The following is a 13,981-nucleotide window of genomic DNA, read 5'->3' as shown; positions in this document are numbered from 1 at the left end:
AATGCTTGAATCATGACGATACGCAATTGATCACGACGAAGCAAAAACGCATTGATTGTGTTCTTTTTGTGTTGACTGTTGTTTTCAAACGTTTGAATTTTTGAACTAGACTTTTCCCTTCGTGTTCCTACGTTATTTTAGTTTCAATTTTATCATACTAATCAATAGTTATGTCTATTAATTGAAAATTAAAATTATGAAAACTTTCTAAATTAATCAAATTCGTTAAATTTGATCATATTCCATAAAATATATATGGTGCCTCTGTAAATGGAATACTTCAATAATTTACCAATTCAATTCCATCATTAAAGTTTAGATGCATAGTCAAGTGTTCACACACGTTAATAGTTGGTGAGGCACTGAGACCACTAAGTGGTCCTATTTTTATTATGTTTTTTTTTTTTTTGTGTAGTGTTATAAAGTATTCAGATTTACTTCAAAATAAATTAAAGTATTTTTTTTCTTCTTCTTTTTTTCGGGTATTTAAATTTAGACGCCAAGAATAAAGAAAAATTTGTCAGTCATGACTCTCATGATGTCATTTTCCGTGGTCTAACTAGTTCTATAAATAGTCGAAGTATTTTATCATTTCTCTCACTGCATTGGTTGAGAAAACACAATACCATACATTGTATTGTATTCCAAGTATTCTTTTAAAAAAAAAATAGAAGATAATGGCGGGTTTCACTACTGAGAATCACCAGCTTCTGTCTAAGATAGCCATGACCGATCAACACGGCGAGAACTCGCCTTACTTCGATGGATGGAAAGCGTACGACAATGATCCTTTTCACCCTACTGAAAACCGTAACGGGGTTATTCAAATGGGTCTTGCAGAAAATCAGGTTTGGTGCATAATATATATATATATATATATACAGTTATACACACACACATTCATTTCTATGTTGTGCCTCATTTAACAATGCAAGCTCAAATTTTAAATTTTGTTTTTTGGTTGGATTTTATTCGCAGCTTTGTTTCGACTTAATTGAGGACTGGATTAAGAAAAACCCAACAGCATCCATCTGCACCATTGAAGGAGTCAATAACTTCAAGGACATAGCTAACTTTCAAGACTACCACGGCTTGCCTGAGTTTAGAAAGGTATAATGAAATGCCATGCAGTACTGCAATGATGACTTACATAAATTACCTGCAATCATACTAAAGTCACACATCTATATAAACACTAAGGTCACACACACAATTAACTACATATGTATATGTGTATCATCATTCTTAGGAATATAGTACTATATATAAAGGTAAAACCATTTTTTTTTTTTTTTTTTGGGAATGGTAGTGATATGATGTGCATTTTGGTATGTTTTTTCAGGCGGTGGCGAAGTTTATGGGGAGAGTGAGAGGAGGAAGGGTGACATTCGATCCAGACCGTATAGTAATGGCTGGTGGAGCCACCGGAGCTAATGAGCTGATCATGTTTTGTTTGGCTGATCCCGGGGACGCATTTTTGGTTCCCTCTCCTTATTATCCAGCGTATGCATCGATCAGACTAATTCTTTCTGCATTCTTATTGTTATCAACATGCATTTCCCAAAAAAAAAAAAAAAAATTTGCAAAATTCAATTATTCCATCTTATGCCTGAAGTTCTTGCTTTTCATTCTTGGTTGTGCATAGAAGGTCGTCCTGTTGCTTTTCATGCATTTGTGGATAATCTTTTTCATAGCCATTCTTGGATGAATTTAACCAAACCTATTACTTATTTTCATTCTTTTTTTCTTTTAGCTAGATCTAGAGAGAGAGATCAATTTAATTAATTAAATGTTAATGTAATAGATTAACAAAGTAATTAATAAACAACTATATATTGGAACCAAAATATAGAATTAAAGTAAGAGATCTTATTCTTTTCTCCTTCTTTTCTTTCATACATATTTTATGAAAGCCAAAGTCAAAGGAATAATATTTCTGATCTGCCACTGAGTATAATCAACCATACAAATTTTATATTTAGTTGGTCAAAATCACACTTTTGGAATTGAATACCTCTACCGAAAAGCCTTTAGCGGCAGGCAAGAAATTTTTTTTTTCGGAAGTTGGCAGGCAAGAATTTCTTTAAACTTGGGAGACAAGGAGCTCCATTTTTTCTCAGTACTGACCCCACCTTTTCTTTTTGAATCATCGAGCCCAGATCATGCCTGTACTAATATTGCAAATTTTCAAAGTCTCAACCTAATGCAGTTAATTAGTCCAATGCGTGCTCTTGTGATCCAGCAGGAAACCAAGTCAGAATAATGGAATTTAGGTTCACCATTTGACCACTGACCAGTTGATATGCAGAATTTTTTAGTATTAGAAAAGTAACGACTATCTTAATTTTCAACAAAAAAAAAAAGGAAAAAAAAAAAGAAAAGTAAATGACTACTTACATGACTTGACCATTAAGTAATTATCGTTGACATCCAACCCTCTTCGGACTCTGTAAGAGTAAGAGTTTCGTGTACTGATTTAATCGACTTTTACTTAAATTTATTCTATTAGTTTTACTTATAGTTTTGTGTTTTATTTCAGATTTAATCGCGATCTGGGATGGAGAACCGGGGTGAAGCTAATTCCAGTTATCTGCCATAGCTCTAACAATTTTCAGATCACCAAAGAAGCACTAGAAGAGGCATATGAGAAAGCCAAAGAGGCTAACATCAAAGTGAAAGGCTTGATCATAACAAACCCTTCAAACCCTCTTGGCATTGTGTTAAGTAAAGAAACACTTAGAAGCGTGGTGAGCTTCATTAATGAAAAGAGCATCCACCTTGTCTGCGACGAAATCTATTCAGCCACTGTCTTCAGCCTCCCTAACTTCGTAAGCACTTCTGAGATCATCCAAGAAATGGAATGCATTAATCGCGACCTCATTCACATCATCTACAGTTTGTCCAAGGACATGGGCCTCCCTGGCTTTAGGGTCGGAATAGTTTACTCATACAATGATGCTGTGGTGAGTTGTGGACGAAAGATGTCAAGTTTCGGATTAGTCTCTTCGCAGACACAGCACTTGCTGGCGTCCATGCTCTCTGACGATGAATTTGTAGGGAGATTTCTCGCTGAGAGCGCGAAGAGGCTAGCGAAAAGGCACAAGATCTTCACTGAGGGACTTGAACAAGTGGGGATCACTTGTTTAAAAAGCAATGCAGGCCTTTTTTGTTGGATGAACTTACGGCAGCTGCTGAAAGAACAAACACTTGAAGGTGAAATGGAGCTATGGCGGGTGATAATCAACAATGTGAAGCTCAATGTCTCTCCTGGCTCGTCTTTCGAATGCAATGAGCCTGGTTGGTTTAGGGTTTGCTTTGCGAACATGGATGATGCCACGGTTGAAGTTGCACTGAAAAGAATCCGACAATTTGTGCGCTGCCAAAGGAAGGAGGGAGAGGCAGTAACGGGAAAGAGTAGTTGGCGATTGCAAAAGAATCTGAGGCTTAGCTTCTCATCAAGAATGTGCGATGAGGGTTTTATGTCACCGCGCATGGGGTCGCCCCACTCCCCCATCCCTCACTCACCGCTGGTTCGAGCCAGGAATTAATTAAGCTATAATTAAATACCATCTCTATGCATGTATTAGTAATTAATTTGTTAATTGTGTGTACTTAGAATTGAGTTGATCCGTTAATTTAATTATCTGTACTTAGCTGTTAATTTATAATCATGTAGAAATAATGACACTAGGATGCGACTTGCACCTTGATATGTTCCATAAATGAAATTAATGTGTTTTTAAAGAGTGCGCGCATATATATATATATACACAAAGAGAAAGCGATATATATACATCTGTATTAAAGGTAAAATTGTGTGCATGGAATTTTCCTCAAACTACTTTATAATGAGAGTGTGCAAAATTTTCTATTTTTTGGATGTAATTTGGACCAAGCCTACGTCGGACCAAACATGAGTAGTAGTTTTTGAAAAATGAAACTTGTCCGAATTTGGACCAAACATCACTGCTGGTCTTGTAAGTTGTAACAGTAAAAAGTTAAAACAACTCTCACAGAGTAAGAGGAGATTGCTGAACCATATAGCTGAAATTGGTTAAAGTGGGACCACCTGTACGCGGATCGACGCACCAACTCAGAGCTTAAACCAAACAACATGGCGGATTGTAGTTTGCTTACTATATGGTGTACGTATACACATTTTAACACACAATGCACATAGTCGCATACATACATATTACATATATATATATATATATGTATACATATATCATCAACAGTGATGCATGCAGAATTAATGCAACTGGAGAAACCTTTAGATTGCGTATGTTGACAAGATTAGTTGGTATAGTGATACACAAGTGCAACTAAACATCACATCACACGCTTATTTGGATGCCACTACCCAACATAAACGATAAAAATAAAAAAAATTAGGGAAAATTACATATAAATGGAGTCAAAGTTCCATATTTACTTAGAGGCTGAGTCAAAGTTTCATATTTCTCTAAAATGGATTGATGAGGTGGCACATGGTTTTTTACTGTTTAGAAATTGTGGTGCCTAAAATATCCTTCCGCGAAGGTACTACTTTTTCTTCGAAGGTATTACTTTTTTGAACTGAAGGTACTACTTTTTGACGTCCAGGTACCATGTTTTTTAAACACCCGCGAAGGTACTACTTTTTTTCCGAAGGTACTACTTTTTTGAACTGAAGGTACTATTTTTTTGCACTGAATGTACTACTTTTTTATTAGGGAAGGGTATTTTAGGCACCACAATTTTCTAAACAGTAAAAAACTATGTGCCACCTCAGCAATCCATTTTATAGAAATATGGAACTTTGACTCAGTCTCTAAGTAAATATGGAATTTTGACTCCATTTATATGTAATTTTCCCAAAAAACTAATCCAATTACTCCTATTAAACTTGATATATATATACACATGTAATTAATATATATATATCAATAGTGTCATGACATGAACTTAATTAATACAAGTTTATAATTTTATATTTTTATGGTGGTACCGGCCTTGTGTTTATCACAATATATGCATGACTCAATCCCAATCCTAAATTTGTGGCGCGCGTTTAATTACCACTATTGAGTCTATTTCTAGCATATATTGTATTGCTTTTTGGTGATTAAATTTAATTGGCAGGTATACACGTAATAATGCTTGCTTTTTGTCATTGTGTTATATATATACACACACACAATACACGTAACGCGCACGCACATACAACTTAGCCTCTGTCATGCATCAAACTGGTGTGACGAATTGCAAGTGGCATGAATGGATCTGTCTCTTTACGTGGATGGAATAAAATGATACACATATATATAGAGAGAGATCTCTCAAGTCTCTTTCTCGTTCTGTATAGCTGATATAACATGCCTGACCCACAAATTGACATTATTTTTGCGATCCATTTGGTTGCCTTCCCAAACTTTATTTATTTTCGACCGACCTTTGATTTTCATGGAATTATAAAAAATTTCAACAGAATTAAATTGGCTTATGTCCTACCAAATATATCTATACTTGTTTGCAATGGAACAAATAACAAAAGTTTCTTCATCAAAATATGTGCATGCATGTATTCATAGATACACACACCAAAAGTTTACTTCAATTAATACTTAGCAGATAAAAATTGTAGCAGACATGAGACTCGAATGCTCTGGTAAAATTTTAAAAGCCGTGGTTACACACTCCGAATTAAATTAAAACAAGGTAAGAGAGTTTTCAGTGATGTGGCCCACAATCCCTCTCTCAGTTTCACTTTTTGATGTGTGAAGAATTTTCCAGAACTTAAATGATCTAATTATGTAACAGTTGCATCACTCCAAGAGAGAACATATACAGCCTAGTGAAATATTAAAACTTACTTGACACTTCACTATTTGCTTTATATATAAAAAGGGTAAAGTGAAAAAAAAAAAAAAAAAAAAATACCCTGCTATATATATATATATATATATATATATATATATATATATATATTGTACAAATATATTCTCTCGTGTTAAAAAAAATCCTACATTTTCTAAATTGAGCAAATAAAGATAATTCTTCAATGTAAAGATTGAAATACTTATGATATCTTCAAGACAAAAATAAAAATGAAAAAACACTTATTTCAAAATTTTGGAATTTATAAATAAATAAAAAATTGGGGGCTTTTATAAAAATTTTGGGTTTTGGGGTTCTTATAAAAAAAATTGGGATTTTTGGGGGGTTTTTTATTTTAAAAAAATTGAAGACTGAAATACCGAAAATGCCCTTTTAAGGGTATTTTGGGGTTTTTATAAATAAAAAAATTGGTCAAAATTGACAATTAGGGGACAATTTGCTACAAAAATTTAAAATACAGGGATTTATATGCACTTTAAAAAAAGTGGGATGTTTCTTGCAGATTTTTTTTTGTACTTTACCCTTTAAAAATGTAGGGAAAACAAAAACAAACAAAAAAAACAAAATTAGAGAGAGAGAGAGATCTACAAAAAAAAAGTATATAACAAAAAAGTTAAAATATAATTATAGAAGAGATGAGAGGAGACAATAATGTTGACATGATAGAAGAGCTATGTAGGTCAATGGCTAAAGCAGGGCATCCAGAATAGAGTTATGAAACAAAAACTATATCTGTGACCAAAAAAAAAAAATCATGGAGTCCAGATTTAGTGTATACTGGTTATATATAATGTTTTTTCGGGGAAGGGATTATATATAATGTTAAAAGACCTTACCTGACACTTCAACATTGAAATTTAATACAACTACAGAAAATGTAGGTTAAAAGAGTGCAAATAAAAGTATGCATGTTTAACAAATCAGCATTAGAAAATATCATCAGAACTTGACTAGTCATAGAGAGATTATAGGCAAATTATTTTCAGAATTAAACTGATGCCACAACATTCAAAACTACATATCTTTATGATCTATTTTTCTTCTTCCAGAGTATTCAAATCCAGTTATATATCATAGACTGATCAATATTTTCATTCTTTTACAGCATCATTATATGAGACTGAGCAGACAGATACATATTCATAATTTCATATTAGGAACATGATTTCTAACACAAGCATTCACAATGCCAAAACTTTATTTAGCTGATCACTACACACCATTAAACCCGAACAGAACGATAAAGCCCCACCATCTATATACACAAGAGCTTCTCTGTTCTTGGGCGTCGCCTCATATTCGAGGATTCAAATCCCAACTCCAATTAAAAAGATAGAAAACAAAAAAAGACTCTACTTAATTCCTTACCAAATTAAGAGATAACACATGCGTTTGGATTCTCTTCCACGCTGTGATGAACATACTGGTATGTGTGCATTGGATGATAGAATGTGTATGGCATGATCTCCATCACGGCCTGTTCTAGTTCCTTCTTCTTCTCGTCTTCCTTCTTTGGTTCTTCCTTTTTAGCTACTTCCTCTTTCTTTGGTTCCTCCTTCTTCTCTTCTTCCTTTTTCGCCTCCTCTTTCTTCTCGGGCTCTTTTGCTGGCCCTACTGTAATTATATCTGTCAACCAGAATTTTCTCAGCTTGCTCACTACACTTATAGGATCAACCGTCCCAACCACAGTCAATTTCTTCTCCTTCGTATCCACGGAGATGGAATCAATTCCTACACAATCAATTCCAACAGAAGTCAATTCCCTATAATTCATCTAATTTTCCTCTTCGAATGCCCATAATAATTGGTCCCCAAATCCTGCCCCGGGTGTGCCCTCACCATGCAAATGGAATCAAAACCCTCCGGACTTATTTCAGTGCCACAATGCGCAAGAATTTAAATAAAATTGACTCTTTTGAGGCTGGTAGCAAGGAGAGGAACTAAACTCAAGACGTCCGCGTTCTCATGCTTAGTCCTTGACAAACTGTTCAATCCAAATTGGCCGGAATTTCTTTATATTGAGTTATATTTTTTTTTTTAATTCAGTTATGTAGAAGAAGAATTATTGGTCATAAAGAGGCCTAGGTTTGATTTTGAGATTAGATAACCCACAATCTTGTATTATCTTTACACACCTAATGAGAATTTCGAGTTCTCTACACGGTGAACTTATTAGGCTTTAAATTGAACCATATAAATCTTTGTGCTGTGCCTTCTGTGATTGTAGAGTTTGCCAACAAGTAGAGGTAGTAAGAGCTCATATTTCTCGAATTTTTCCTTGAATTTTTCCTTAAAGAATTAAGCTATGTTAACCATTCTAATTAATCAAAAAAAATCAGTGAACTATTCTCAATGAGAGAAATATTTCAAAAAACAAGATACATGTAAATTAATTAATTTATTTTCCAGAGTAAAAGCTCAAGAAAGCTTAAATTTTTTCCTTGAGGCTGGCCTCTGTTCTGTACTTTGAAAGAACAAGGAAAATGCTTAAGAAAGAAACACATTTCTTAAACATTGCTTTCTATACATTTTCAGTTCTTCTCCAAGAACCAAATAGAGAAGAAAATGAGCTTTTTCTCCTAGAAAATGTTAAATTTTCCATGAAAACAAACAGAATGAGAACAGTTAAATTGGAAATTTTGAAACCTGAAAGAGCAGAGACTATCTTCATGGCCTTCCGCTTGTCTCTGTCATCTTGCAATTCCAATTTCAAGATAAACTTCTGCCAAAACACAATATGTAAATCAGAACCTATCAAGCTTCTTACCAATCAAACAGATCAGAGTAAAACAAGATACTGATCAAATCCAGAGAATTTAAACAAGAACACCCAAAATTAATAATAATAATTCAGAATCAACTAAGCTTAATCATTAAACCAGAAAACCACTATATTCACAAAAAACGAATAAAACCCGGTTCAACATTTATATATGAACATTTTCAGAAAGTAGTAAAACAAAAGGCAATCCAAGTTAAATACCATGAAGTTCTAGGACCAAAAAAAAGGTTGATTTGATTATTTGAAGATTTCTTTTTTTAAAAGATTATGAAAAGTATGACCCATAGAAGTCTAGATTTCCATAAATGAATTAAACTAAGTGTTAAAACTGAATTTTATGCAAAACCCATCATTTAAATTGGAAAAATAAATAAATAAATAAAAATAATAGTAATAAAGCTTACAGTGAATCGGAGCAAAAGAAAGGAATATAGTGAATCAGAAGTAAAAGTGAAAATCAAACCTTCATTTGGGTTGCTTTTAGAGGGCTGTGAGTCAGAGCTGAAAATGCAAATGGGATCAGAACCAAAGAAGATGAATTTTGTGAGGAGAGAGTAGAGAGAGAGAGAGAAGAAAATGTTGGAAGGAGCAATAGAAGACGAAATCGAATAATGCGTTTCGAAAAGAGTTTTGGACGGACACAAAAACAAAAAAGAAAAAGCCGAATCAGAACAAGAAAGAAAGAATAGGAGAGAGATAGAGAGAGAAGTGGAGTGGAGCTCAATACAGGACCATTTTAGGCCAGCAGAGTTATTCATGAAGCTCTGCAAGCAGAAAAAAGGTCTATCGCTTTCTGGGGCCTTCATTGATAACAACCACGTTAATCATGGGGAGCGTGACAACCACGTCCACCTCATCTTGACATGGCAAGCACTGCTTGCCATGTAGTTTTTCAAGTTGTGGGTCCACGTGGCAGGGAATCTTTGCCCTTCTGCTTGGTAATTTTCTCAAGGTGGCATGATTCCCGGTCTCCGGATCCTCTACAGCAACAACACCGTAATTATAATTATAACCAACCGTATAAATAGACTGATTATACGTGTAAATAATTATAATCATCTATTAACAATACAATATTATGTTTACTAAAAAAAATTCTTGTTATGATGCAAGACGTTGACAATAAATTCAGCTTTCATTTTCACTTGTCAATTTTGTTCGAGGAACAAGATTCTTTTTTTTTTGTTCCGTTATAATGATAATGCGAATTCAACATACGTGACAGGGAATCTTTGCCCTTCAGATTGGAAATTTTCTCAAGGTGGAGTGCCCGGATCCTCTGTCGCAAACTAAGTCACATAAAACGTGAGCGAAAGCGAAATCGAATTCGAAAGCGGGAACGTGAGAGTGGCAAAATTAAGTTATAAGCAGTAAAAATTTGAACGAGAACGTGTGCGAAGCGTGAGAGCAATACCGGTTGAAAATGATTGTGTAACAAAAAATTATTTTAATGATGCGAAACTAAGTATATTATGAGTATATAATGAGCTGATTTTTTTTGACAATAAATTAAGCTTTCATGACAATAAACTATTCAATAAACAAATTTTTATTACACTGAGCACATTTATTTATTTAAATAAATAAATAAATGATCATGAACTGTAGAGGCGCGTGAATTTCTATCCGTCATCAGTTTAGGCCAACGTAGAGTGGATCCCACAAGTCAAATTCAACGTACTTTTGGAAGTACTCATCTCTGCCGTAAATTTGGAATGGTAATTTTGCTACTATACTTTCTGTCTCGAATGCAAAAGGTTGACCATCATAATCAATTTAGTAATTTAATAAAATAACCATTCTTTTTCTCCCACAATTCTTTAACAAATTAAATTTTTAATTGATACTTACACAAGCTTTTAATAAATTGTTTGAGAGAATTTGAATGTTCTATTCATACATTATTTACATGATGTGATATTTTGTCCTGAATTTGTTGTTCATGTATAATAAAATATGAATTGGTTCATGGCTTATTTTTTCTATTTCAAGTGACTAGTCACTATTTATAAAAATTAAAAATTAAAAACATATTACTTTAATCACAAGAATATGAAATTAATTTTTTTCCTAAGCAAATATGAAATTGTTAAAACATTAATAAAAAAATAAAATGCTTCATGTTACAAATTAAGTGAAATAAACATAAAATAAATACAATGAGTTCCAAATCATGATGACGTTATTAAACATTAAATGCTTCGGTGTACGTTATAGTTATTGGATGGAGACACCGTAAGGTGTGGTCAGTGAGGGTATACCTTGTGATAAATTTTTTTAAATAATTTAATTGAAATTTTAGAGAATAAAAAATATTTTTAAATCTCTTTATATGGAATTGAGTAACACTGTTGATTTAACCAACCGACGGTGTTTGAATGAGGAAAGTAGCATGTTGTTGAGAAAGTATTACGTGGTCCTTCCCTTGCTGATACATACCCAGATTTTATAGGGACAGTTGGACAAAAGTAGACGGCCGGCCTATCAACCACGTACAACTTCTATGGTTCAACTGAGTTATGATGGCATGACCCATCCATTTGATTCGATACTTCAATACCACCATATATTTTTTTGTTTTTATTATTATTTTTATAAATGTAACAAGTAATTCCTTACAGCTATCAATAGTGGGCCCAATGAGTATCAATGGATATTATTATTATTATTTTTATTGTTATATTAACGAATATTTTGTTATCAATGGAAGAGTTTTATTAGGGTAAATTTGTAATCTATCATATAAGTCAAAAGTGTCACTACACAAGTCAAATGGCATTTAGCTTATTAGAGCATGTCTAATAGCATTTGTATAATTGTAGGTTGGATGGGAAGGAAAAAAATTAAATGAAAGAGAGTAAATAAAGGAAGAATGAGATTATCTAGAAATGAGATTATATTTTTTTCTTTTTTTTGTTCGATTGGACAGAAAAGGAGAAGAGGAGAAACTGACAATTTACTTTAATGCGTAGAATAAAAGGAAAGAGAAAATCTTAAAATATTTTTTCCATTAAACTCATCATTTACTTTATTTATGGGATTTATTAAATAAGGATGATGTAGTAATTTAAAACTTCTATAATATAATCACTTATCTTTTCTCATATATTTAGCTCATATTTTGACGTACGAAAATTTTTGAAAGAGGAAGGATGATGCATCAATCCATTATATTATCATTTCTTTCCTTACCTTATATTATCTATAACGAACGAAAAAAATTAGTTCATCCATTCCTATTTTTCTTTCATCCTTCTTCCTTCCTTCCTACCCAACATAGCATAAAATTAGGCTCTTCGAATTTGCCACATCAGCATTTTAGGCTATCAAATTCTTAGTTATCGCATGTATTCCAATGGTGCATTTTTAAAATTTTATATTTTTTAATTTTTCCTAGCGTCTATATTCCTAACATCCATAATTTTTTTTAAAAACTATATGAGTTTTAAAAATAAATAAATAATGAAACACTAGTATTAAAATCAACTAGAAAAAATGAACAATCATATGAGAAACTTGAGTTAATCATATAGGAAGTTTGAGTTATTAGTAGTAACATTGAAATTTATTTTTTATTTTTTTAAAAAAAGGAAAAACTACAGTTAAGTAGATTTAGGAACCTTAAATAACAAAGTAGTCTATTTTTAAAGTTAATTTTTCAATTTGGTCAGGTTAGATAAAATAATTACATATGCATTAAAAACTATTATTTAGGTTCAAAATACCCTCTAAATTCTTATTTTAAAATACCAAAATATCCTTCCTAAATCAAATAATTTTTTCATTCATAAAATTTAGAAAAATCAGATTTCTGAGTTGACTTTCAACTTGACATTTTTGCATATGGTGTATATATTACCAAAATAAATAAAATAAAAAATAACATTGAACCATATGGATTAGGAGATATTATTATTATATATGTATATATATATATATCCATATGGTTCAAACTTGCAAATATCAATTTAGAAATAAACAAATAATTTAGTGAAAATTCATTATGTATAGAAATTTTTTTTTTCCCCACTAAGTGGAATTTCATCCTATATTCATATATAAATATATATAAAATTTTATTTGCGCATTACTTTTATCATATCTCCTAATTCATACCAATATAAACATGCAAGTATATATTGATTTTTTTTTTTTATATATATTATTGTTATAAGTTATCGTGTGTGTGTGTGTGTAAATGTTGTAGCAATATGGTTCAAAATTAAAAGAAATAAATTATTTAAAGAAAGTACTTGATTTTAGGAGAATAATTTTTAATATTTTGGAATAACTGTTTGAAGGACATTTTAGAACTAAACAATTATTATTGATGCATATGTAATTATTTTACTTAATTCAATCAAAGTGAAAAATGAACTTTTAAAATATAACATTTTGTTATTTAAGGTTCCAAACTCTATGTAAGTGTAGTTTTTTTTATAAAAAAAAAATCACTGTTCTCTATTTTTAAAAAAAGTTTTTTGCCCAAAAAAGTACACCGTTTGTACTAACCAAACAGTGTCTTAACGACTCTTTGATTTAGTTGTGTTGTGAGGAATATTTTTAATTTATTTTTTAAAAAGGCCAAAAAAAAAAAACCAAAAGCCAAACACGCCAATTTATCGGTGGCCGTGGCTTATGGGCCATAAAAGTTTTTTTTTTGGTAAAAAAAAAAAGAGCAAGTTGGCCCGTGCATGACAAGCCCGCAATCTCCATATGGGTTGCCATTTCTGGCTACTCATTTCTTGATTCAAAATTCGTAGTCCACTTTTAGTAACCCACAATGAAGGGTCGCCAAAATCGTTGAATTGGACATCGGAGTTACTCTTATATTATTTGTCGGCATATCTTTTATCAAAAGGCGCAAACATGTGCGTGTCAGTGTCAAAATTTGGCTATTAAAGTAAATGGAATGTCAAATTTTGGCTATTAAACTAAATGGAATGTGTCATGTCTAAAAAATTAAAAAAAGAAGAAGAGAAAATTTACAGTTACTAATTCCCTGTATTAAGTTAGAATAAGTATTTTCAATCGAGCTAAATAGTATTTTGCCCTACATGTTTCATAAATTAAAAAAAAAAAAAAAAAAAAATTATAGCAAGAGAACTTCTTGCAAAAAAATTTGGAGGTTTTCCAATTGAGAAATTTATAATTTTGTTTACAATTCACAAAATTCGAAACTATTTAATCCAGTCCTGCTTTAAAAAAAAAAAGACAGATAGTTAACTCTAACGCCGTTAACATATCTTCGGCATCGACGTGATGAGGATGCGTGTTAGTCACGCTCATAACGTCCCTTCGTTCTCGCCTTCGCTATCT

The 13,981-nt window shown here is 32.2% G+C and overlaps 2 protein-coding genes across 3 annotated transcripts; one reads left to right on the top strand and one right to left on the bottom strand.

Moving 5' to 3' along the window:
- Positions 1-365: 365 nt before the first annotated feature.
- Positions 366-3,692, top strand: LOC132276710 (1-aminocyclopropane-1-carboxylate synthase-like). The gene is made up of 4 exons (XM_059778281.1): positions 366-848; positions 979-1,110; positions 1,343-1,503; positions 2,540-3,692. Exons 1-4 carry the CDS (start codon positions 678-680, stop codon positions 3,546-3,548), a joined length of 1,473 nt encoding a protein of 490 aa, XP_059634264.1. The 5' UTR covers positions 366-677; the 3' UTR covers positions 3,549-3,692.
- Positions 3,693-6,914: 3,222 nt separating this feature from the next.
- LOC132276709 (heavy metal-associated isoprenylated plant protein 39-like) lies at positions 6,915-9,439 on the bottom strand. 2 transcript variants are annotated; one of them, XM_059778279.1, is made up of 3 exons: positions 9,067-9,439; positions 8,527-8,602; positions 6,915-7,611 (listed from the first exon to the last, which is right to left on the bottom strand). In XM_059778279.1, exons 1-3 carry the CDS (start codon positions 9,418-9,420, stop codon positions 7,253-7,255), a joined length of 789 nt encoding a protein of 262 aa, XP_059634262.1. In that variant the 5' UTR covers positions 9,421-9,439; the 3' UTR covers positions 6,915-7,252. The 2 variants fall into 2 exon arrangements, with proteins under 2 accessions (XP_059634262.1, XP_059634263.1); XM_059778280.1 differs by having other exon boundaries at positions 9,126-9,254.
- Positions 9,440-13,981: the final 4,542 nt, after the last annotated feature.

This window comes from Cornus florida, unplaced genomic scaffold (assembly GCF_030987335.1).
Source record: "Cornus florida cultivar Cherokee Brave unplaced genomic scaffold, ASM3098733v1 CherokeeBrave_3.0.0_Hap2_Chr10, whole genome shotgun sequence".
Classification (NCBI taxonomy): Eukaryota; Viridiplantae; Streptophyta; class Magnoliopsida; order Cornales; family Cornaceae; genus Cornus; species Cornus florida.
Note: the sequence above shows the minus strand (reverse complement) of the source record. Positions and strands in the feature narration are given on the sequence as shown.